This window comes from Trichoderma harzianum (genome assembly GCF_003025095.1).
Source record: "Trichoderma harzianum CBS 226.95 unplaced genomic scaffold M431scaffold_2, whole genome shotgun sequence".
Classification (NCBI taxonomy): Eukaryota; Fungi; Ascomycota; class Sordariomycetes; order Hypocreales; family Hypocreaceae; genus Trichoderma; species Trichoderma harzianum.
Genome location: NW_020209250.1, coordinates 2095423 through 2118227, shown reverse-complemented (window position 1 = coordinate 2118227; position 22805 = coordinate 2095423). Strand labels below are relative to the sequence as shown.

Sequence of the window (22805 nt, the reverse complement as noted above, 5' to 3'; positions counted from 1 at the left end):
TGGGAGGGTAGCTGTGAGAACTTGGCCAACAGTGTTGGTCCAGCACATCACTTGTTGGCATGGCATAATAATATTAGTGAATGCAACAGTGATTATAGAGATAGTGTTCAATTAATTCTCTGATATGCGTATGCCCATTAGTCTGATATAACACCCAAAATGCAGTATCCAAATCCCCCGTGCCAATGTCTATCCTCTTCGGCAACTCGCCCAATTGTACATGCCAAATAAATTCACAACAGCTTACAAGATGAGCTTGGGGCCGTGGTATTTCATGGTTTTACCGTATGCATTCATCTCGGTGTCCAGCTCACGCTTGGGGAATCCATCGAATGAAAGGGCGTATGTGGCAACAGAGTGGGCAATTAGCTGCGTCTCATGGTTAGCGAATGCACATCCAAATTCACTGGCAAACAACGTGGAAGCTTACCTTGGTGTTGACCTCCCAGGCAGTGCGGTTCAGGTTGTTCAGGTCATCGCACAGCTGGTGGTAGCATGGGTCCAGCCACTCCCCAGCACGTCCGCCAAACATCTCAGCCTCCTCCTTTGTCTTGACAGCCTCGGCACCAGTGGCGATTCCACCAGCAGGGATTCCGGCGCGGATGAAGCCATCATAATCGCTACGGCCGTCGAATGGGACTAAATATTGGTCAGCCGGTGTTTCAGAACAGGGGAAAAGAGGGATACGATCATAAGACATACTGAATGTGTAGTTGAGGCCCTTGGACTTGTACCAGTCGACATAGAGGTTTCGCAACTCCTCAGAGCCGGCGGGACTCTCTGCGTTGGTGGCATTGTAAATCTGGTAAGCAAAGTTGGGGCTGGCCACTACACAAAACTGTCAGTAAATTTGCTTCCATCCCTGCGCCACCATGGGCACACTTACTCATGTCATAGTCCATAAAGAGACGAATCTTCTGGTTCTCCTCCTCAGACAGGCTCGCGGCGTAAAAGTCGGATCCCAAAAGGCCTTCCTCTTCGGCAGCCCACCAAGCGAAGCGAACACAGTTGTTCACCTTGAACTTGGTAAGCTGGACGGCAACTTCGAGAACAGACATGCTGCCAGAGCCATCGTCGTTGATGCCAGGTCCTTCGGCGACACCGTCACTGTGACCGCCAAGCATGACGCAGTTGTCCTGGTCACCTTGATCTGTTTGCGCCAAGACGTTGACTGTCTGGATCTTCTTGACCTCGGCGTCAATGTATGCAATGGCGCTCACAGACTCTCCAGAAGCAAGCTCATCGGCAACCTTCTTGCCCTCGGTACCGTCGATGCCAAAGGTGGCGACGTGATACTCGGTTGGCTCTCCAAGAGTTCCATGGAGCTCCTCTGGCTCAGTGTTGTAGATGACAGCAGCCTTGGCGCCAGCCTTTCCAGCGCCGATGGACTTGTCGCCAAAGGCGCACTCTCCTCGGCGGATGAAGGCAATGTTACCCTTGACGTTCTGTGGGTAGTCGGAAGCATCGCAGCCGTTGTTCTTGACAAGCACCAGGTGACCATGAACAGGCTCCCTGTCCTTGGTCGCGGGCGTCAGCCCCATGGGAACCGCAGACTTGGATACATCGTTGCCCAAAACCAGCTGAGACTCGAAGACGTTGGACAGCGTGACGGGGAATTCCTGAGTAGAGATACTATAGTAGTCGCCTTGATCGAGCAGAGTATTGACGATGTAGTTGAGGGTCCTCTCGTGGCCTGAAATGTGCAAATGGTTAGTCACGATGGCGGTGATGGCCTTGTTTGATACATGTAGACTGACCGGTGCTGCCGATGACTCGAGTGGGATGGCCGTAATCCTCCTCCGAGGTCTGGGCGAATTTATAGAATTTCTCGGCGCGCTTAAAGAGAGCATCGACGGAGATGGAATCTTGCAGAGCTTCGGTGTCGATGAGCGGCAGGGAGCTGTAGTCGCTGGCTGTCTCATGTGACGAAGAGTGCGAAGACGAAGACGAAGACGAGGAGGGAGCTGTGAGCGGGTGCTGCTGCTGCGGGATTCCAGCTGCCGAGACGCCGCAGAGGGCGAGCGAGGCTGCGAGGGCCAATTTGCTTAGAACAGCCATTGTGATGGTTTCTGGCGTGATGATGGAGATGTTGAGAGGAGATGAAGTTAAGGGGGGAGAAAGGGGGGAGGACGAGAGATGATGGAAGCTCGACAGAAGAGTCACGAGCGCGGAATACTCCGTACACAGATAAGCAAGAGATAAACCTGGAGCATAATTCAGCTCAGCTTGCTGGTATGCGGCCGCACGTCATTTTGCTGGGCGGTCAGCGGCGCAGCTTGCTGTAGGCCTAAGCGGGCCATTCCGGGGGGAGCTTTTAGTGGTCACACGGCACTAAAGCTTGGGGGAAGCCCCCTGCAGCTAGGCGGCGGCTAAGGCAGGGGCCGAGCAGGAACACGTCCGTACCTAGAAGTACCAGAGATTGATGAGATGAGATGAGATGAGATGAGACTAGATGAAGATAACCCGATGTCTCAATGAGTTGGAAATCATGAGATGCGCTGAAATATCGCACATTCACCGACTGTACTGAGCATCTTTACTTCATGCCATCACTTCATGTTACTGTATCACATGTGCTCTATTATTCTCCACAAGCGGCAGCACAAGCAGGCAGACGAAAACGCTCAACCAATCGCTGCCTCTCACAAGCTGAGACATTGCCCGACTCATTGTACTCAGCGCGACGGCATACACGAGTATTGGCTGAGTACATGTAAGGGAGATACAGGCAGTGCAGTATTATCTACCATCAAATAGGAGCCCGGCTTGTCACAATACCGCATCCATATTTCGCTCGTATTTTACTCTCCATATTTGACTGCTGGTTGTGCATAGCGAAGCGTATTCGTATTCACGTTTATTACCGAAAAGAGCCTTCGAAAATATACAAGTTGTGGAGCGGCCTCAACTACCAGAGCTATGGACATTATTTCCCTAACAAGCAGCTTGTAAAAATATAACTTTAGGAATAATTTACCTAAATAGGTAAATAATGTGCATGTAATAGTAATAAAGAATCCTTTTCACTGCTATTTGTTTGCTTAAATGCATGTAGATATGCGTAATTGTTTTATAATCACTGTGAAGAGGCGCAGGAAAAGGCGGGATACGCATGGCTCTCTGCCTCGAGCGCTCAGACGGGTTATTTACAAAAAAGAGCTACTATATTGACACTTTATTATATCTACGTACTTATGATATAGCTATTAATTGGTAATCGCCGGTATTGCTGGTATAAATTAAATTTTGGTATAATACGATTGAACTCTTCTGTAACATGACACACCTTTTTCTACACACGCATAGCTGCCTTGCTTTGTACATGGCCATTGCTGTGGAGCGTGGAAAGAAGTTCGGATAGACGTCCTCGCATATGTTTTCTTTCCGGATACCCTTGTAAAGAAAGAGAAAAGGTCAGCCTACAGAACTCACATCAGTTTGTACCGTTACATCATTCGTGGCTTAGTGAATGCGCTCGAGCTAGATGGATCGTCTACCCCCCAAGTTGCTTTCTAGATGAGTATACGTGGCGGAGGAGTATAGTTGTTTTACCAAACAATATCATATTATTATTTGCATCCTGATCTAATATTGTTCTCACTAAATAACAATTACAATTTTGAAATCTATTTCTATACCAATGCCGTAGATTAAAATTCTTCATTATTCTCAACTGTCCTAATACCAGTTCCTATATAATTACATTCAGCAATCTCTACTATAATGCAAGAGACGTAGAGTAGCAAATATTTGCTGAAACTACAGATATGTAAACTTCCAATATCCTCAGCCGATTAAGTACTTTTCGTAAGCACTAAAGTATGACTGCTAATGATGTACATTACGAAGAACGTATCCTTGTTGTCAACTCAATCAACCCAGTTAGGAAAGCGAGAGCGATTCAGGCCGTCATTCCAGCATTCATACCTTCAGCAATTAGATACTTAAGGCACTGCAGCTCTGGTTTTTCAACACAGTATTTAATCCAGAGCTCATAAGTATTCCTATCAACTATCACGTCTCAACCAATTCTCCAATTATATAAAAATTTCGCAACAAATACTGCCTCTTTCTCAACCAACAATCTCAATTATTGACTCTATCTTGACTCTGGAGTTATAGGTTGTTATTGTTCCATCTACCTATACATGTCAGTATATATTGAAGTCATTAATTCAACCCGTTTCTAACCACCGTCTATGTTAGCATGTCGGCCCTCTCATCTTATACGTCTTTGTCTTTCTCCATCGTGGCTCCGCTTGCCACCAATATTGCCATCGTACCCGAAGTGTTGACGACGATTCGCGTTCCGCCGACTATAGATATAGCACAAAATGGCTGGTCTTCTTTACCATTAGACCCAAGTCAATTATGGGGTGGCAAACCATTCAGAAACATCCCTGGACCCATTCTCGTGGATGACATCAAGTTTCCTGAGGACCCCATTGCTGTCGAAGTTCAAAAGTATGCAAAGGAAATGCTACCTATGCAAACTTTCAATCACTCTATGAGGGTATTCTATTTTGGTAAGTTAAATATTCCGTCTAGAGCTTTAACCTCCAATGTTTTGTCGTGTGTGAGGTCTTATATATAACTATAGCTAATGGAGCTGGATTTAGCATCTGCTATTGTCATGCAGCAGTTTCCAAAAGAGTCGGAGACTTTCAACTTTTCAACTCTTGCTTTAGCTTCTCTTTTACACGACATCGGCACAACTGATGACAATCTATCTAGTACTCACATGTCGTTTGAGTTTTACGGGGGTTACAAAGCTCTTAGTCTCCTCTTAGCACTCGGCGCATCAAAGGACCAGGCTGAAGCAGTTGCTGAGACAATTATCCGGCACCAGGACCTTGGCACTGCGGGTAATATTACTTTCTTAGGCCAAGTCATACAATTGGCTACAATTTACGACAACGTCAGCGACCACCCATATCTAAAGAATATTACGGAGCTTATCCATATCGACACGCTTCAAGATGTTATTCGAGCATTCCCTCGCCAGCATTGGCTTGGATGCTTTGCGGGAACGATTGAGCGCGAAGAATCGCTTAAGCCATGGTGTCACAGCACTCATATACCCGATTTCGCTCAGGCAGTCCTCAACAACACCTTTATGCAGCCATATGAGTGATAAAAGCCTCTCTTCATGTCACCACAATGAGAGAGCCCAACCGATCATCAGCTACTGTATGCTCATCAGTTTCGCCATGCATCAAAAGACATCTGAATTGTGGCTGAGAAGAAATTCCGGTGCATATTAATAGTATTCAAATCATTATGTTTATTAACCCAACTAAAGCATTTTTAAATAGTGACAATTTTGTTTTGGGATGAGTTTGCGATAATATCATAGAGTGGTCCCATCGTCAATGCAAACTTGTATCAATTTAAGCAGCTCGCTTGCCATAAGGTTCAAATGGGAACAAGACTGCAAACAAAGCGAGTCCTCCGTAGAGAGCAGCGCATACAAACACTGGGCCCGTTGTTGATGGATCGGCATATCTGTTGCATAGTGTTAGCGATCCAAGATTCGTACAAGTAAAGAACAAACAGAGACATACGTAGCCACGACAGCCGAAAAAGCTCCAGCTAATCGACAGAAAGCAACGGCAATACCGTTGGCTGTACCACGATGGGCAGAGAGCAGAGACTCGGCAGTGTATCCGTAGAGGACGCCGTAGTAGATCTCCAGAGTGAATGAGATGATGCAGCTGTAAGCAAGATTCTCTACTTGCGACTTGACTTGGGAGTATGCAAAAAAGAAGGCCTATCGTAATACGAAACTGTTAGTCCAATCTTAAAAAGGTCAGCAAAGATAATATTCATCAACTCACCATAGTGATCAACGCGCCGATAACCATGGTGTATTTTCTTCCAAGAGGCCTCCAGTTGGACATGACAGCACCCAGAATGGGTCCAAATATCCCACAAATTTGAACCAGGGCATAGTTTCTCCAAGTCACATTGGTGCTTGTTACTCCAAATTGCACGCCTCGGCTAGCCAGGTAGTATGGTAGGAAGACATTGAATAGAGGGTAAGCAAGTCCAATGCTGGACCAAGAGAGCCACAGAAGAATTGTCGTGAAACCCATCTTCTTTGTGAGAAACAAGCTGCGCAGATGGATCAGGAACTCGCCAAAGGAGAAGCGATTCTTCGAGTGTGCCGTTTTAACAGTTCCACAAGCTTCCAGGTGCTCAATTGTGAGGTGGCAAGGGCGATTGTACTTCTTGGCGATCGCTTGAAGGTTTTGGACAACTTCCTCATCTCTGCCTTGGCCCAAGAGGAACTTGGGAGTTTCTTGGAGACGGATGACTGTTACTCGAGCCACGGCCAGGACTGCGATAAAGGCTCCCATGGTGTACATGAGATATCTCCAGCCGCTGTTGTTTGCTCGAGTACAGTCACTCGCATCGGCACATGAGAAGTTCGCTATCGTGTCATCGTCGTCAGCGCTATTGATCCAACGGTATAGAAACAGTATCAAGATATAAAGTGACTCACGCATAAATCCCCAAGCAACAAGTCCAGCAATGGTGCATCCTATACCGAACCAAGCAGGCAGCAAGCTGAGAAGCCATTGCTTGTTTGAAGGAAGATATTCGAGAAAGACGGCGGTATCCAGGATAAGATTTCCACCAGCTCCAAAAGCGGCGACGGCAATCAGAACACCGAGTCCAGCCCAGTTGGGAGCTCCACCTGCAGCGATTGTGAAAACTGAGCAGATAAAGAGTGAGATGTTGAAAGCGATTTTACGGCCGATGATGTCGGCAAAAAAACCCCAGAACAGGGCGCCCACAAGCATTCCCATGTACAGAGCGATGGTCAAGCCCTTGTCATATGACGGCTGGAATTCGAGCACAGCCTGGACAGCAATGATGCCCTGAAGAGATAGTTGGAGGGCATCTACACCGTATCTTTGGAGAGAGGAATGTAAGTAGCTGAAGTATATGGGAGCTGTATATGTTATGTAACTCACCCAAAGCCGTTGAGGAAGAAGAGTTTGAGGTGATAGTTGGTCCAGCCAATCTGATCCAGTGCCTACTCCAATTAGCCTTCATAAATGACAAACATCTCCGTGTCACACGACTTACGTTGTTCACCAAGTGCATTTTTCGGTCCAAAGCTGGATCAAGCTCTTGCATTCCAACCACCTCTTCAGCCCCGCCTGAGAGATCGGGCTTCTCATCTTGCGGATACTCCCTCTCAACATCTCTTCCTACCTCAATCACGTCTTCATCTTTCGCCATGATTGCAATGTAAAGATAAGGGGCTCAGTAATGCAGAATCTGGCTCAGTGGTGATGGTTGTCTAGCCGAGCAAAACTGAGAAATCTTTTCTGACAAGGTTGGGGTTGGCGTGATCCATATTAAATATGTCTTCAGACGTGGTGTTGGATGCCCGATTTCCGGAAACTGACCGGTCATCTTCCTTTTACCCTATCAACAGTCTCGTATCTCTGGCGGTATGTAACTAACCAGGATTTAGTGAGATAAGCTATAAAGAAAGGCGTCCGACTTTCGTTCATTCTAGTTCATCTTCACTTGTCAATCCCACACATGAATACACTAGGAGACTGGTTCGTGCGGAGGCGATATCCATGGATCCTAAATCTCGGGGCCCCGCATATTAGACGGCTTATATGGAGCGAGTATCGGCGAGAGCCTGAGCTTCGGTGAGGTTACGTTACGGGTTGATAGGAGCCTCGGCCGTAATCAGCACTAGCTATAGCCACCAGACAGCCGGTTCCTAAGACTATTGACACTTTGCAAGACCAATTGCTAGCTCATCCAGAGATTCGACACTTGTGGCATTGGCAGCGGCTGAAAGGCAGTTTTCCAAAATGTTCTTTTGCCGTTTAGACGAAGCGTACGAGCGCCACACGACGCTATTAATTTTACATACAAGCCATATATCTATTTAGCCTCATCGTGTGATTTTGCGATAATGGTCTTTTGATAGCGTACGACAGTGCCTCTTTTGAGGTCCAGACCATACAGGTATCAAGATGGGCTCTATCGTAGATACTGCTACAGCCGGCCCGGCTTTGGACTTGACAGTCCTTGGTATGAACAGCGGAACATCTATGGTATACTGCCTTACACCCCGCATACACATATATGTCGAGTGAGAAGCTGATGGCATCATCTGTAGGATGGCGTAGACTGTGTTTTATGTCGATTTAGACAAGAAGACCCAACACAGCCTGTCAGCTTGGAGTTGCTCAAGTATGGAGAAACACCACTTGACCCAGAAATTAAGAAGCGGGTGATGAATATGATTCTTCACAACTCTACTTCACCAGAGGAAATTGCAGAGATTAATGTTATTTTGGGAGAGACGTTTGCCAAAGCGGCGTTGGAATTCATCAAGACGAATAACATCGACAAGTCTTCAATAGACATTATTGGATCTCACGGCCAAACAATTTGGCATATCCCTCATCCAAAGGACCAAGTCCGGACAACGCTCAGCATGGGCGAAGGGGCCATTATCGCAGCTCGTACTGGAATTACTACCGTGACCGATTTTCGCGTCAGCGAGGTTGCCGTTGGTCGTCAGGGAGCTCCCCTTGTTGCTTTCTTCGATGCCTTGCTTCTGCACCATCCTACCAAGCTCAGAGCCTGTCAGAACATCGGGGGCATTGCCAACGTATGTTTCATTCCTCCAGATGCTAAAGGAGAGTTGAATGACGGATTCTTTGACTTTGACACTGGTCCTGGAAACGTCTACATCGATGCTGCTGTTCGCCATTACACTGGTGGAGCACGGGAATATGACAAGGATGGCGAAATGGGCAAGCGAGGGAAAGTGGATGAGGGGATTGTGGACGAGTTCATCTCCTCTCACCCATACTTTCAGAGATCCATTCCCAAAACAACAGGTCGCGAAGATTTCCGCGATACCTTGGCACTGGAGATAATTTCCAAAGCTGAAGAAAAGGGTCTCTCGCCAGATGACGTGGTTGCAACCATCACGAGAATCACAGCCCAGTCTATAGTGGACCACTACAAGTGTTTCGCGCCGTCACAGGACATCGATGAGATATTTCTCTGCGGCGGCGGCGCATACAACCCCAACATTGTGGACTTTATTCAGAAAAGCTATCCCGCGACAAGGATATACATGCTTGATGCAGCTGGGATCCCGGCTGGTGCAAAGGAGGCCATCACTTTTGCCTGGCAGGGCATGGATGCAATCGTCGGTCGACCGGTTCCAGTGCCAGACCGGGTTGAAACAAGAAAAGAACAGATTCTCGGCAAAGTATCCCCTGGTGATAACTATCGGCAGCTTATGTATACGGCGATGCAGTTTGGGGTGGGGGCGAAGCTGGGGCCTGTGAGGGATTTGATCAATGTTGTGGATGGTAAGGTGATGGACAACAAGTGGTGATTTACAACTGATACTTTTAAAGATGTAGCTAGTAGAGATGATTTGTAGATAGAACTTGTACAAGAAAATGTTCGGATGTCACCGCCATGTTTCTCTCGTTTAAACTTGAAGAAAAAAATCTACTTCTATTCTTGTGAATATCCACGTGCTAGAACTATTGCAGATCATTCGATTAGCTATTGCTAAATGCAGGTATCGCAGGACCACTGAAACCGGGCGTCTTTGGTTTGTCTGGTGATCCTGAAATGCATTCAGGGTCGCAATCTCCTCGGTATATATTACAATCTCTCCGAACTGCTACCCGAGGACTTTAAACACCCTTGGCAATAGTAAAGATTGTATAGAAGAGGGCTAGCGACTCCTTCCACGCTAATGTCATACGATGCAGCTGAATGTCCGTATAAGTTGCTGGTGCGTAAGCACCCCAGATTCCTGAAATCGCACCATCTTCCTACAGGTATCTTTATTATATGCTTATAGTCTCTACTCAACCTGCGATTATTTGTCGAAACCACAAATAATAATCTTTTACGCCTTCCTGGTCTATGCTGAGCGGAAATGGCATTTACAAGCCGTACGACCGGACATGGAGAATATAACATCTCCCCGACTCCGCCCACGGGAACTAAACGGGCTTTTGCGGCGCAACCTTGCAGGCCGTTCAACACCTACATCATGAGCCATGGAGTTAAATATCGAAGCCTCGGTTGATGACAGACAACTAACCATTTTGATAATAAAGGATTCAATTGACAACCTCGGATGATATGCAAAATAGGATGAATAGGAATTAAGTATTGTACAGTAATGGGGCGTCTTCTAACCGGCCGGGTCTAAAAAAGGTAATAGGAATGCGGAGAGCTTTCAGCCCAAACTCATTCAAGATGACGACTGTGTTTAGCCGTTAGAGTTTACCGACAACTATATAAGGTGTAGGAAAACTCCTCCCGTTAGCAACTATATCTTGTAAACTAGACAACTCAATCCTTACCCCACATCATTTCTAGTGAGAAAGTCTGTCTTTTGCAACTATTCGTTTGGAAACATGGCAAACATGGATATGGCAAAGATTATCAAACCTTGGAAGCTGGATGCTCAGCCGACATATATTTTTACCAACGCAAAGCTGGTCGATCCTGAACAAGCAAAAGTAGTCGAAAATGTTACAATCAAGACAGTCGGTGGCAAAATCGTGTCAGTCGACACAACCAGCAGTACTTCTCCTACCGCCGCTGATGGAGAAATTGTCGTCGATCTCAATGGCAAGCATATATGCCCGGGACTCATCGATTGCCACGTTCACATTGCTGTTGTTCCTGGAGAGGCGAATCTCAGCGCGTACCAGTCCATGACTGAGAGAATCAGTCTTATCCGACAGCCCTGGGTCCTCAAACCGATGATTGAACGGGGATTCACATCCGTTCGTGATTGTGGTGGTGCGACCTTGGCTATGAAGGAAGCCGTTGAGGAAGGAATCTGTGTTGGTCCTCGACTCTTCATTGCCGGATACGCGCTCTCTCAGACCGGCGGTCATGGCGACATGCGATCTTCGCATGACCAAAGTCCTTGTTCTTGCGGTGCTGTCTCTGGAATCAGCCGTATTGTTGACGGACCATCCGAGTGCTTCAGAGTTGCGCGCGATGAGCTGCGCCAAGGGGCAGATTTTATAAAGATCATGGGTGGCGGAGGCATTGCCAGTGCTACGGACAAGGTTGAGAACCTTCAATTCTCCGATGAAGAGATAAAGGCGATTGTTACTGCAGCAAAAAACAACGGAACCTACGTCACTAGCCATAGCTACACGCCTCAAGCTATTCAACAAGCCATTCGGCAAGGAGTGAGAGGCATTGAGCATGGCAACCTCATTGACGAAGAGACAGCCAAACTGATGGCTGAAGCGGGCACATTCCTCACGCCGACGCTGATTACACACGTCATGTCAAAGCAGCTCAACTTCCTCCCACCCATCTCGGCGGCAAAGAACGACGAAGTCCTCCAGAAAGGCCTCCATGCCATCAAGATCGCAACCGACGCCGGCGTTACGGTATGTTTCGGCACCGATCTGCTGGGGCCCCTTCATTTTGCTCAAAGCAAAGAGTTCTCGGTACGAAGCCAGGTGCAGACACCTGCGGAGATTCTTCGCAGCGCAACTGTCAACGCGGCGAAGTTGCTTATGAGAGAAAACGAGCTGGGGCAGATTAAGGAAGGATATGCTGCGGACTTTATCGTGTTGAATGGAAATCCTTTGGAGGATATCACGATTCTGGATCGTGCTTCAGAGACTATCCTAGCTGTTGTCAAGGATGGAAGAGTCTTGACTTCTAAGTTGGATGATGTCAAGGTAGATGTGCAGAGTAGGCCATAGGTATAACGGGATTGTAACTGTCAGGCTGTCAGTTAGCTTTCATTCATAGAATAGCTATTCAGCACCCTGGCGATTGCGTAGAGTTCAAGTAATGGAATAAGATGAGAAGGGTTGAAATCTGGAATCATTTCATCTACTGCAGGCACCTATATATATGTAGGTAGCAGATATCAGCGTTTCGTTACCTAGGTATGACTAAAAATATGAGGGAGAAGAAACTTTATCTCTTCGCCAAATAGATACTCTCTGTTTTCTATATAAAAAGCTTCAGCATAAGTTATCTGAATGACAGTGAAGAAGTAAAATGTCAACTCATCCTCCATCAATTACCTAACTTCGAAAGAGTCTCCCAGGCCTCCTTGCTACCATCCTACACTGGATCAAACTATTAATTCTGTTTCCCCGCAAATCGAGAGCTAGCTCGTTCTCTTCGACCGCGGTTTCTTGTCTTCACGGTTTGTTCTTCGAAATTGATGTCACTGCCGTCGGCATACTCTTGTTCTTCTTCCGACATATCATCTGGCCCTTGTTGGCGCTGATTCTGGCGTCGCTGCAACGTATCAGAGTACTCGTCGTCATTGTCATCTTCTCCAAAACCGTCGGAATCCCAGCTTACTTGCGGTTCTCTTTTCTCATTTCTCCGCTGACGATTGCCATAATCTCGGCTACTTGACCCCCTTTCGATATCCGGTGGCAGAGGGGCGTTCCGCTGTCGGTATAAATTTGGCGATGGTCTTGGAGATGGTGCCACCCTCTCTAGTGGCAAGAGACGCTGGGCTCGGGGAGCTTTTGAGGTTGAAGGTGGCTCAGTTTGATTGCGATCACGGATGGATCTGCCAATTTGAGATTTTCGAGATTGCTCTTCCCAAAATCTTCGATCAGCCTCCCCAGAACTGTACACCTCGTAGCTCGGCTTTCGCTGCAGAGAAGACAATCTATAGCTCCCAGGCTTGACTCCATCTTTCAACATCTTTTGAAGTTGTTTTGTCGTGTATATCATTTCTCCTCCTCTATTCGGCTTCTCTTCTGCACGAATATATCTCTCCTCAGCCACTCTGGCAGTGTTGGCGCCGTAAAGATCAGCCAAGTATTTGGTGAACTCGAGATAGGCATCGCGTACGGTTTCGAAATAATTGACGGTTAGTTTGACAGGGGCTTCCGAATCGAGACCGGCTGATTTGCTATCTTGCTGGGCTTGATATTCTGCGAGCGCCAAGGCTGTCTGACAAGCATTGCGGATCTGACGCCCATTCCATCGCGAATCGTAGTACCACCAATAGTGCATCTTAGCAAAGACCTCGATCCCTTTATAATCTATCTGAATTACACGATTCATTCCCTTAAATCGATTCTGAATAAGATTGGGATTGAGTTTGAAAATATCGACAGTCTTCTTAGTATCAAGTTCAGGGTAGTAAAGACTGATATGAATTCGCGAGGTAAAAGCCTCATCGAAATCACCAATACGATTCGTTGTCAAGAACAAGATTCCGGTATAATACTCCAAAACACGTAGAAATGCTAACAAAGAATTAATCAATTAGCTTTATCTCCGGTCACCCTTGGGGTCGATTGAATAGCAACTGATCTCTGTACTCACCTGCTACCATTCCGTTCCGTACAAAATCTGTTTCTTCTCTTTGAGAAAGAAAAACATCTGCTTCATCTAATAGTAGAATGCACCCCCATTTTGTGGCCAGGTTAAAGTTCATTTGCAGTGTCTTTTCCACGTCTCTTGCTGTAACTCCCAAGTCACCTAGTTGTGGTTGTACGATTTGATCAGTACATGTATATAGCATGTCATATGTAAGCTGGTCACTTTTGTAGGCGCTTACCACATGTAATCTGAAAAAGAGGCTTTTGAAAACATTCAGCTACGCCCTCTTTGAATATCCTCTGGTTAATTCAATCTCTTATCTTGGTCATCTTATTTTTATAGAGTGCTTACCTGCTGTAGATGTTTTGCCAACGCCAGGAGCACCATGTAAAAGTAGAATCAAACCCTTCCCTATGGTCTAGTCAAAAGGTGATTCAAGATACAAAGGCGAAAAAAAAAAAGGGTCGTAAGGAGAACAGACGTACCTTTTCCCCTAATAATATCCACATGTTTCATTTGAGCCCCCTTTGCCTAGGTGACAAGGAGCTACAAGATCTACTACAAGTTGAATACAAGGACACTAATCTACGGTTCATCAACAAGCGAAAAGCTCATCTTCTTGCTGACGAACTATCACGTGCTGAGCAACTTCTCAACGACAGGAAGTATCGCGCCTGGTTCATGTCGCTCAAGTCGGAAAAGCTCCTTATTCTGTGGAATCAACGCCAGCCAAGGACCCATGCAGGCATCTCCCCCATATCGGTATTCTGCGCGTCACTTGAACCTATATTGGACTCCCACAGCCGATTCATCTGTATCACATGGTTCTGTGGCCTCCATTCCATATATGGAAACGATGAAGCCCGGGCTATGCTTGCAGACTTGATCGTTCAATTATGCCGACAACACCACTTCGATTTCGACAGAGAGTATGATGACACTGACAAGAGCCTTGTAAGAGAACGTGATCCAGGAGAGTTATTTCTCCTCCTGTACCGGCTTATACGCTCATTACCGAGGGAAATCACTGTCATGATCCTAGTTGATGAGGCATACGTCTACGAGCGCAATGGGTTTCAGGACGGCCTCGACACAATCAACGAATTGATACAACTAATAACCGATACGGCGATTCAAAGTGTCATCAAGTTGCTCTTTACAAGCACTCGAAAAGTTAAAATTTTGAACGAGGCGTTTAAACAAGGGGGCCTGACTCTACATGTCGAGACAGCAGCGCACCAGAGCGGGGGGCCATCTCAAAGACGCATGGAGAGACAGATGAGGCTGGATTCTGATCAAGGGGGCCTCGAGAAATTTTTCAGCAGAGTGAACAAGAATATTACGAGAGAGAAGATTGTTAAAGTATGTATGTCTATGTTGATTCCGCAAACTGTATGTATTTACGTCATTGCATTACAATTCTACTGAGCAACTGCATGTCCGTCACCACGTTGATCACTTCCAGCATGGTACACTCTTTGGCCGCTTGGATCCTGCTTTGCTTGAATAGCTTGTCCTCGGCCAAATACCGCGCGATCCCATCCTGTTATGAGCTCTACTTCATGTCCCAGTTTGCGCAGGCCCTCAACAGTCTCTTGAGGAAATCCCTCTTCCAAGCATACGATTGACTTTTGCGTCAACTTGGAGTAATCGTCTGTCGTAGCATACTCAGGCATCGTACGTGAGGGTCGAATGCAAATTCTTGGTGAATCCAGAGCATCTTGCGGATTGAAGCCAAAGACGCAAGAGTTGAGCATAACCTGCAAGTGGCCCTGGGGTTGCATAAACCCGCCCATGACACCCATGGCAAGGTCAAGTCGGTCGTTCTTTGTCACCATTGCTGGAATAATTGTATGATAAGGTCGCTTCCGAGGTTTGAGTGTGTTGACATGGCCCTCGCGTAGCTGGAATTGAGTACCTCGATTCTGTAAGGCGAAGCCACAGCCCTTGGGAACAATTCCGCCACCAAAATTGGAAGCAAGGGAGCAGATGAAGCTGCAAGCGTTGCCTTCAGAGTCAGAGGTAGTCAGATAGACTGTGTCGGAGGTTTTGGCGGGGAATCCGTTCTTCAAAGTGGCATCAAATGTATCTAATTTGAAGTTGGACGCTCGCTCAGCCAGGTACTTATCGTCCAGAAGGCTCTTCCAAGCTGAACCAGAGTGCTCTGGGTCTGAAACGTAGGCATCTCCATCAGCAAAGGCATATCTCAGGGCCTCTGCCAGTGTATGGACGTATTCAACGGAGTTGTGTCCTAGGCTCTTGAGGGAAGGAATCTTTCCTGCCTTCTCCAAACTGTCGATGATACCCAACGCCTCTAGTGCTATGATACCTTGGCCATTGGGTGGGCATTCCCAGAGTTTGAACTCTTTATACGACTTCGATATCGGCTCAACAAAGGTGGTTGTGTGATCCTTCAAATCTTGTGTCGTTATAACTCCCTTCAGCTGCTGGAGAGTTCCCACGATGGCCTCAGCTACCCATCCTTCATAGAAGCCTGCTTTGCCTTTGGTGGCTATTTCTCGAAGCACCTTGCCAAGGTTTGGGTTTTTGAAGATTTGGCCAGCTCTAGGAGCTTTGCCGTCTGCCAAAAGAAGCTCGCCTCCACTTGGAGAAACCCTTTTCAGCATCCCTTCGCACTCTATCCATTGCCTGGCCGTGATTTCAGAAACAGGGAAGCCATCTTCACAGAGTTCAATAGATGGCTTCAACACCTGCTCTATCGTAACTTTTCCACTTCCGTAAGCATCCATGGCGTCGAACCAAGCGGCGACTTGTCCAGGAACTGTGACTGAGTTTGCGTTTTGAGGCGACAGAATATTGCCGCTCATACCCAACTCTCGGCATTTTTCGATTGTCAGCCCAGCTGGTGATCGACCTGAGCCGTTCATTGCAAACGCCTTTTGCTTCTTCTCATCCCAGTAGATCATAAACATGTCTCCTCCCACTCCAGTCGAGCATGGCTCAGTCACGCCGAGAGCGGCGGCAGTGGCTATCGCAGCATCGACAGCATTGCCACCAGCCTTCAAGATGTCAAGGCCGGCTTGTGCAGCAAGAGGTTGCGAGGCCGCAACGATGCCCTTTGTGCTATAGACAACTGACCTGCGACTGTTGAAGCGACTGAAGAAGGGAGCTGAGGGGTCGAACAATGCATCCGCACCATCACTGGAACCTCCCCCAATGGAACCAACTGCGTCAAAGGGCATTGTAAGTTGAGTCGCTGTTATCTGGCTTGGTTGACTGTGGTGGTAGCACCTGAGTAAAGATAAGTAGCTGCAGGCTGATCTACTTGATAATGCCCAAGCCGGACCAAAACTACCGCGGAGAAGAAGCCTCATCGTCCATTATCTATACCGAGACAATTCCGGAACCATGACAGATACGGGGCGCCAAGACGCATATTATCTCGTCGATACGCGGTTATAACGGGCTTGTTTCCAGTAGCTCGACTAAAACCCGCCCTATTACCTACATGTATACCATGTAATCTGTCCCCCACTCAGACCATTGTGACCTCAACTACTCCGTATCGTGGTCTTAAATAGTGAAAGCGGGGTACGATCGACAAGCAGTTACTCGTATAACCGCGGTGAAGTTTTGGAGTTTTCTAGTGTCATGGCTCTCTTTCTCCAGCCAAGCGCCACTGCGGGGGTTAGACTCATTCTTTGTCTACACGAACGCTAGCCGTGCAAGTTGCTGTCTAGATAGCAGGGCCATGATCCCGAAGAGCAATGATCGCTTGAACAACCGTCGGAACTGACAGCCGATATAACGTTACACGATGTCACTTCCCTTCCTTTCCAAAATCCGGGGTAATTCAGAGGTTCGGCTAAAATCACTGGTGTTATCGAGTAGTTTGAAGCTAACGGATGGCATCTCCCAATGATATCTTGGGAGGCGAGGCCATCCGGGGAGATAACGGCAATAGTGCGCTGTCTATTCTTATCATGTCTCATGATTGATTACTTTCCATGCGTCCATAGAACCTGATGTTTCAGCCGTATACGAAGTTTGGGAAAGATTAGATACATGACTATTGATAGCAGATGCTACAAAAGCCAAAACCAGTAAGCTACCATCCACGTTGTGGCTTGAGAGGCGACCTACATTATCATCTATCCCCCAACCATCAGCCGGGTTTGGGTTACATCCAAGATCGTCTGAAGCTAGAGCAAGGTAGATGGGGGAAGTTGTGCTGCCGGCATATGGCCATTGGGCACCCCAGGAAGTTGTAGCACAGCCAAGCCTAACAGCCAACCTCAAAGAAACAACACTTACTTAGTGAGTGATACGTGACGTATTACTATCATGGGTTAATGCAAGATCTTCAAAAGTATATAATATGTCCCTTGTCGCATAGATCCGAGACTCGAAGCAGAAGTCATCCAGTCCATCAAGATAATTTCCACCATACCACCATCATGGCTCCAGCCATTCTTGACAATCTCCGTGGCCGAGATGACAAAGCCGTGGCTCAGGCTGTTGAGACTGAAGCTGCTCCTGAAAAGGAATGGGGCGTCATCGTTCAGGGGGCCAAAGAGGCCACCGACCTGGAGCATTCCCAAGGCATCCTCGAGGCTGTTCGTGTGCAATGGAAAGGAGTTGCCTGGGCTTCATTTCTGTCCCTCTCGATAGCAATGTATGGGTATGACAATGCTCTCATCAACAACTTCTACGGTTATCCAGCCTTTCAAAAAGCGTACGGTCTACCTGTCAAAGATGGTTACCAGGTCCCCGCGAAATGGCAAACAGGCCTGTCGCAAGGGAGTATCTGTGGTATCATCCTCGGTGCTACGTTCAACGGCTTTCTCTCGTCAAGATTCGGTTACAAGAGGGTTATGCTGGCAGGCCTTGTTCTCATGACCGGCTTCGTTGCTATTCCCTTCAGCGCTCAAAACCTGGAAACGCTTCTTGTTGGTGAGATTTTCTGCGGTATGGTCTGGGGCACATTTGCGTCTATCGGACCGGCATATAGCTCAGAATGTCTTCCGATCTCGCTGCGTGGCTTCCTTACCAGCGGTGTCAATATTATGCAAATCATTGGCCAGCTTATAGCAATCGGCGTTCTCGATGGCCTTGTCGGCTTAGACTCACGGTGGTCCTACAGGATCCCATTCGCTATCCAATGGGTTTGGCCCCTTCCGCTCTTCATCGGGTGTCTCTTTGCTCCCGAGTCTCCTTGGTATCTCGTTCGCAAAGGTCGCATCCAAGAGGCCGAACACAGCATTCGTCGCCTGAGCTCCAAGAGCGACACAAAGATCAAAGAACATTTGGCCATGATCATCCATACCGTGAACTACGAAGAAGAAATACGAACAGGGTCATCCTACATTGACCTATTCCGAGGCAGCAACCTTCGTCGAACTGAGATTTGCTGTATGGCATTCGCTGGTCAGGTCTTTAACGGCATCTTTATGATGAATCCAGGCACATACTTTTGGGAACAAGCTGGTTTGTCTGCTAAAAACAGCTACAAGGTTTCCGTGGCTGCTACCGCTATCGGATTGCTTGCAACTGCTATTGGATGTGTCCTTATTGCCCACCTGGGCCGTCGCAGTCTGTACCTTTGGGGCATGGTTTTCATGACCATAGTCAACATTCTCATCGGCATCTTGGCAACGGTTCATGCTAATGAGTCAACCAAATGGGGACAAGTGGCTCTGACTATCCTATGGGTATTCTGCTACGATATTTCGGTTGGCCCAGCAGCTTACGCAACATCGAGTGAGGTTTCTGCCATCAGTTTGCGGGTACAGAGTGTTGCTGCCGCGAAAATAGCACACCAACTTTTCGACATTATTGCAGCCGTTCTCGAACCGTATATGATCAATCCCACTGCTTGGGGGTGGGCCGGTAAGACAGCCTACTTCTGGGGCGGAACCTCAGTGCTTGTGACGGTGTGGGCGTTCTTTCGATATCCTGAAACCTTTAAGCGATCGTACGAAGAGTTGGATATTTTGTTTGAGAGAGGAATTCCTGCTCGCAAGTTTCGCAAATACGAGGTGGATGCATATGACATTGAGGGCGAACAAGTTCACGAGAAGACTAGTTGACCGTGGTCTTGCCATCATGCAGTATTTCAGCTTGGTTGGTCATATTCTCGTTCAGTCTGATGCAGTTTATTTAATACGAGTGGTAATGTTTTTATATCCATCGTTTCTCCTTTTGTATGGCCTGGTCTAGCCTCGTAAGCTACGCAACACCTTCAAGATCTGTTTCCGCCCGTCATATAACGGATACAAGCCAAGTATAAGAAGACTTATCCACAACCATATGAGTGACACTGCAATCCATGATCTGAAAAACTATTGAGGGAGTTAGATAATACGACAAAGAGATTGGAATGGCAAAACTTACAACTTTACTAAAAATGTACTTTGCACCGTACATTGGCAGAGGCCACAGCACCCAAATGCCAAAGAAGGAGAAAAGTGACCAGAATAGCGCATATCGCTGCCATCTCAGATCTGTTTGGTCATACACAACTTCTGACGCTTCGCTTAGGACGCCGCCTTTACTGCTTTGACGGACTGGCGCTTCTCGTTCCAATTCCTCAGCCGATGTATCGCTGTCAAGTAACAGTTTTTCGTCTGTAAATCGCGCCCAGTCATAATTATCTGGCCAGATGAGTGACAGGATAACTGTATACAGCAAAGGACTGAGAGCAGACGCCACAGTTCCATACATGCAAGGCAGGGTTTGTCCAGTAGAGTCGACCGTTACCTCGCCGAAAAATGCTTGTGCAGTTCCGAGCCACACGCCGAGGCCCGTTCCTAGGCCAGCTATAGCCGAAACAACAGCTGCTAAAGCGCTTTGTTTATTCCACAAAATCGTGAGGATCAAAGGGAATATTCCAGGGCATGTAACAACTCCTGTAGTTAATGTGTTAATTATCAATGTTATATCGGCATGTTCTTTCTCTTACCAATCATATACAGAGTCCAACCCATGTTAATCCCTCCGTAATTAAACGCTGCAGTCAATCCAGCCGAGATCGCTGCAAAAAGAATGACTCCCAGATGGCTCCATCGGATAACGTCTTTGTTGCCTGCATTTTTGTTGATGTAAGTTCTGTAAAAGTCGAATGTGAAGATGGAAGACACTGCAATAACCTGGGCGGACAGCGTTGAAGTGATTGCCATGAATGTCATAAGCAGGACAGCGACTGCACCACCCTTTCCTGCGACTGCCACGGCTACATACGGAAGCACAAGGCCGTTTGTTACTTCTAAACTAGTCATGGTCTATTGAATGCATAAATCAGTATTGGCATTCGTCAGGTGACAACTGTGACTTACCCGAGGATATGTCGGGAAAATTGGGGAGCTTTCGAGCCCCAAGGCAGCGAGGCCCATGATTGTTCCTAGACTCCACGGAATAGAAAAATACGCAAAGCCACCAACAACATAACCTGGTACCACGGCCTTAGGAGATGCAGCAAATGCTTTGATAAAGTAACTCGTATCCATCTGAACAAATTAGTAGATGTTCTCCGTCAAAGAACGGTTTCCACTTACAATGACGGCTCCAAAATTTGAAACGAGCAGAATAATGGCAAAAAATATCCCTTGCTGGGAGTTCATTGTGAGGAGAGATCCTTGGTAGTTCCCATCAACCTCGTATGAAGGCTGAGCCTTAACCACGAGATCATATAACCCATCGATGGAACCAACGTCGTGATGTGTAAGAGTTTTTGTTGTGAGGTAGCAACACAAGATGGCAATAACAAAGGTATGTATATAATCTGTCAAAAACCTACAGGTATAAGTGTTAGCTGGGCATTTAGACTGTATTAAGGATGAGGCACAAACGTTGCTTTTATACCACCAACGAGTGTGTATAATACAACTCCAACCGGCAAGAGGAAGGTTGAAGCCATTATGTGGATGCCTGTTCTGTAGGATGTTAGAAAAAGTCTTCACTGCAAGACACTAAACACGTATATCTTACAGGAACGTGATAACGGCGGCAGCACCCAAGATCATGTTGATAGTATTGAACAGATTGTTTACAACCGCCAAGAAAGTGAATACAAGATGAGCAATAGCGCCTGGTAATTTGATTAGTCTTGAATCAAACCAATTATGGCCACTCATTCTCACCATATCTGATTCGAACTATTTCCAGAACGGTATGTGCCTCTGGGATGCGTTTCTTACATACCACTCCTAGGTATGCGAAGAAGACAATCATTCTGTGGGTTGTAAAGGTCAGCCATTATGAAATACCAGCTGCTGTACATAAGTTATTATGGTAGAACGTACGGTGTACATCCAGCTCCATACCAGAACCCTCCAGAGACTCCATAAAGGTATGTCACTAGGACACAGCTGAGCAAAGCTGTACTCCATAGCCACGACTATATCTCTTGGTCAGTGACCTCATCCTGAATTGGACTGATAGACACCTACTGATACTACTGCAGAGGCAACGAGACCAGTTCCCACTGATCGATTGGCAACCATGAAACTGAAAATATGTTAATGAAAATGGAAACTTTAGTTTTGAGAGATCATTGCTCACGTCTCGACATTGGCATTATCTTCATTAAGAGTTTTCTTCAATAATCTTGTTATTCCAATCATTCCTGATATTGTTAGTACTGATAAATAGGAGCTATACTGGAGAGAAACAAACCAAGGGCAAATATGAGCCCAACTGCAACGACTACTGCATAGCCAGCACCCTGCGGTAAGGGAGATGGGACAATAGTGTCATCGGATCTCAGTAGCAGACTCATTGTAAATTTGCTTCATCTACAATGTATATTCATCTCTTCAACATCGATATGTACAACTCCATTGATATAAGTAAATGCTTGAGAGCTATGAACAATAGTCAATGAATGAGCGTCATCGTAGAACTGCATGGCGTGATGAGTTGACAGCCAAAGGCGCATTCTGTTTTCACTTATATGAGACCATCAGGGCTAAATATGTCGTCAGTTTCTGTACTCCATAGCTCAGCTTATCGACCGGGGTTTTATAGCCTACCACCTACGACAATTTATACAATTAAAGTTCCGAAGGCTCCCAAGGTCTCGGTAGCTGTGCTCCCTGATCGGAGAATGCTTGCCTTTGTATGCAGCTATGGATTACATGTTATAAATGACATTAATCAAAATCTCGTTATGTTTATAGAAATGTTTTATATAACAAGACTGCCTACTGAAACAAGCAAGCGGCGTGGGGAGGTGTTACAAGTCCTGTCAAGAGACCCATAGTCCAGGCCCCAATAGCCAATGCTGCGAGAGTCGGCATTTCCATTGCACACACAAGTATGTACATCTTATTTCAACCTCTGTATCAATTCACACGACATTATCAAGATTGTGGTCACCTTCAATTAGATGATTGGCTGTAGTTGCTACCTGGATATCACGACATCTGCAGCCAAATGAAAAACTCCTAATTAGGAAATTTTTTGTGAAGCTAGGTGAAGACGGTGGATCC

The 22805-nt window shown here is 46.7% G+C and overlaps 10 protein-coding genes across 10 annotated transcripts; 5 read left to right on the top strand and 5 right to left on the bottom strand.

The window, feature by feature from the left end:
- Positions 1-152: 152 nt before the first annotated feature.
- On the bottom strand, positions 153-2186 carry M431DRAFT_296496 (hypothetical protein). The gene is made up of 5 exons (XM_024914130.1): positions 1758-2186; positions 887-1693; positions 703-828; positions 431-639; positions 153-369 (listed from the first exon to the last, which is right to left on the bottom strand). Exons 1-5 carry the CDS (start codon positions 2056-2058, stop codon positions 244-246), a joined length of 1569 nt encoding a protein of 522 aa, XP_024778885.1. The 5' UTR covers positions 2059-2186; the 3' UTR covers positions 153-243.
- Positions 2187-3821: 1635 nt separating this feature from the next.
- M431DRAFT_544476 (hypothetical protein) lies at positions 3822-5327 on the top strand (the record flags this gene model as incomplete). Its single annotated transcript, XM_024921164.1, has 3 exons — positions 3822-3852; positions 4323-4526; positions 4620-5327. The coding sequence occupies 3 exons, from the start codon at positions 3822-3824 to the stop codon at positions 5132-5134; spliced, it is 750 nt and encodes a 249-aa protein (XP_024778884.1). The 3' UTR covers positions 5135-5327.
- M431DRAFT_296467 (hypothetical protein) lies at positions 5328-7396 on the bottom strand. The gene is made up of 6 exons (XM_024914129.1): positions 7096-7396; positions 6981-7042; positions 6506-6918; positions 5838-6433; positions 5565-5770; positions 5328-5505 (listed from the first exon to the last, which is right to left on the bottom strand). The coding sequence occupies exons 1-6, from the start codon at positions 7249-7251 to the stop codon at positions 5391-5393; spliced, it is 1548 nt and encodes a 515-aa protein (XP_024778883.1). The 5' UTR covers positions 7252-7396; the 3' UTR covers positions 5328-5390.
- A 557-nt stretch (positions 7397-7953) lies between these two features.
- M431DRAFT_107137 (hypothetical protein) lies at positions 7954-9480 on the top strand. Its single transcript, XM_024911638.1, has 2 exons — positions 7954-8090; positions 8156-9480. Exons 1-2 carry the CDS (start codon positions 8010-8012, stop codon positions 9392-9394), a joined length of 1320 nt encoding a protein of 439 aa, XP_024778882.1. The 5' UTR covers positions 7954-8009; the 3' UTR covers positions 9395-9480.
- A 959-nt stretch (positions 9481-10439) lies between these two features.
- Positions 10440-11759, top strand: M431DRAFT_478310 (hypothetical protein; the record flags this gene model as incomplete). Its single annotated transcript, XM_024915658.1, has 1 exon — positions 10440-11759. The coding sequence occupies one exon, from the start codon at positions 10440-10442 to the stop codon at positions 11757-11759; it is 1320 nt and encodes a 439-aa protein (XP_024778881.1).
- Positions 11760-12783: 1024 nt separating this feature from the next.
- Positions 12784-13768, bottom strand: M431DRAFT_46247 (hypothetical protein; the record flags this gene model as incomplete). The annotated part of the gene is made up of 4 exons (XM_024915368.1): positions 12784-13280; positions 13360-13515; positions 13595-13642; positions 13708-13768. Coding segments are annotated over 4 exons (762 nt in total), but the record flags the coding sequence as incomplete, so codon positions are not given.
- Positions 13769-13863: 95 nt separating this feature from the next.
- M431DRAFT_75534 (hypothetical protein) lies at positions 13864-14784 on the top strand (the record flags this gene model as incomplete). Its single annotated transcript, XM_024922347.1, has 1 exon — positions 13864-14784. One exon carries the CDS (start codon positions 13864-13866, stop codon positions 14782-14784), a length of 921 nt encoding a protein of 306 aa, XP_024778879.1.
- On the bottom strand, positions 14699-16653 carry M431DRAFT_504152 (hypothetical protein). The gene has a single exon (XM_024918425.1). It carries the CDS (start codon positions 16557-16559, stop codon positions 14778-14780), a length of 1782 nt encoding a protein of 593 aa, XP_024778878.1. The 5' UTR covers positions 16560-16653; the 3' UTR covers positions 14699-14777.
- Positions 16654-17774: 1121 nt separating this feature from the next.
- M431DRAFT_478307 (hypothetical protein) lies at positions 17775-19406 on the top strand (the record flags this gene model as incomplete). Its single annotated transcript, XM_024915657.1, has 1 exon — positions 17775-19406. One exon carries the CDS (start codon positions 17775-17777, stop codon positions 19404-19406), a length of 1632 nt encoding a protein of 543 aa, XP_024778877.1.
- Positions 19407-19516: 110 nt separating this feature from the next.
- Positions 19517-22093, bottom strand: M431DRAFT_544467 (hypothetical protein; the record flags this gene model as incomplete). The annotated part of the gene is made up of 12 exons (XM_024921163.1): positions 19517-19658; positions 19711-20225; positions 20279-20597; positions 20652-20822; positions 20871-21108; positions 21165-21248; positions 21304-21403; positions 21456-21547; positions 21618-21712; positions 21765-21822; positions 21877-21940; positions 21991-22093. 12 exons carry the CDS (start codon positions 22091-22093, stop codon positions 19533-19535), a joined length of 1965 nt encoding a protein of 654 aa, XP_024778876.1. The 3' UTR covers positions 19517-19532.
- Between the last annotated feature and the right edge of the window lie 712 nt (positions 22094-22805).

What these genes read in the sequence shown, in the direction of transcription:
- M431DRAFT_296496 (XM_024914130.1), bottom strand. Translation starts at nt 2,058, where the DNA reads ATGGCTGTTCTAAGCAAATTGGCCCTCGCAGCCTCGCTCGCCCTCTGC. An exon ending in CTTTATGGACTATGACATGA is followed by an intron (nt 829 to 886) that starts GTAAGTGTGCCC and finishes AGTTTTGTGTAG; the next exon opens with TGGCCAGCCCCAACTTTGCT. An exon ending in GGGCCTCAACTACACATTCA is followed by an intron (nt 640 to 702) that starts GTATGTCTTATG and finishes ACCAATATTTAG; the next exon opens with TCCCATTCGACGGCCGTAGC.
- M431DRAFT_296467 (XM_024914129.1), bottom strand. Translation starts at nt 7,251, where the DNA reads ATGGCGAAAGATGAAGACGTGATTGAGGTAGGAAGAGATGTTGAGAGG. An exon ending in AAATGCACTTGGTGAACAAC is followed by an intron (nt 7,043 to 7,095) that starts GTAAGTCGTGTG and finishes TAATTGGAGTAG; the next exon opens with GCACTGGATCAGATTGGCTG. An exon ending in TGTTGCTTGGGGATTTATGC is followed by an intron (nt 6,434 to 6,505) that starts GTGAGTCACTTT and finishes ATGACACGATAG; the next exon opens with CGAACTTCTCATGTGCCGAT.
- M431DRAFT_107137 (XM_024911638.1), top strand. Translation starts at nt 8,010, where the DNA reads ATGGGCTCTATCGTAGATACTGCTACAGCCGGCCCGGCTTTGGACTTG. An exon ending in TGAACAGCGGAACATCTATG is followed by an intron (nt 8,091 to 8,155) that starts GTATACTGCCTT and finishes CATCATCTGTAG; the next exon opens with GATGGCGTAGACTGTGTTTT.
- M431DRAFT_504152 (XM_024918425.1), bottom strand. Translation starts at nt 16,559, where the DNA reads ATGCCCTTTGACGCAGTTGGTTCCATTGGGGGAGGTTCCAGTGATGGT.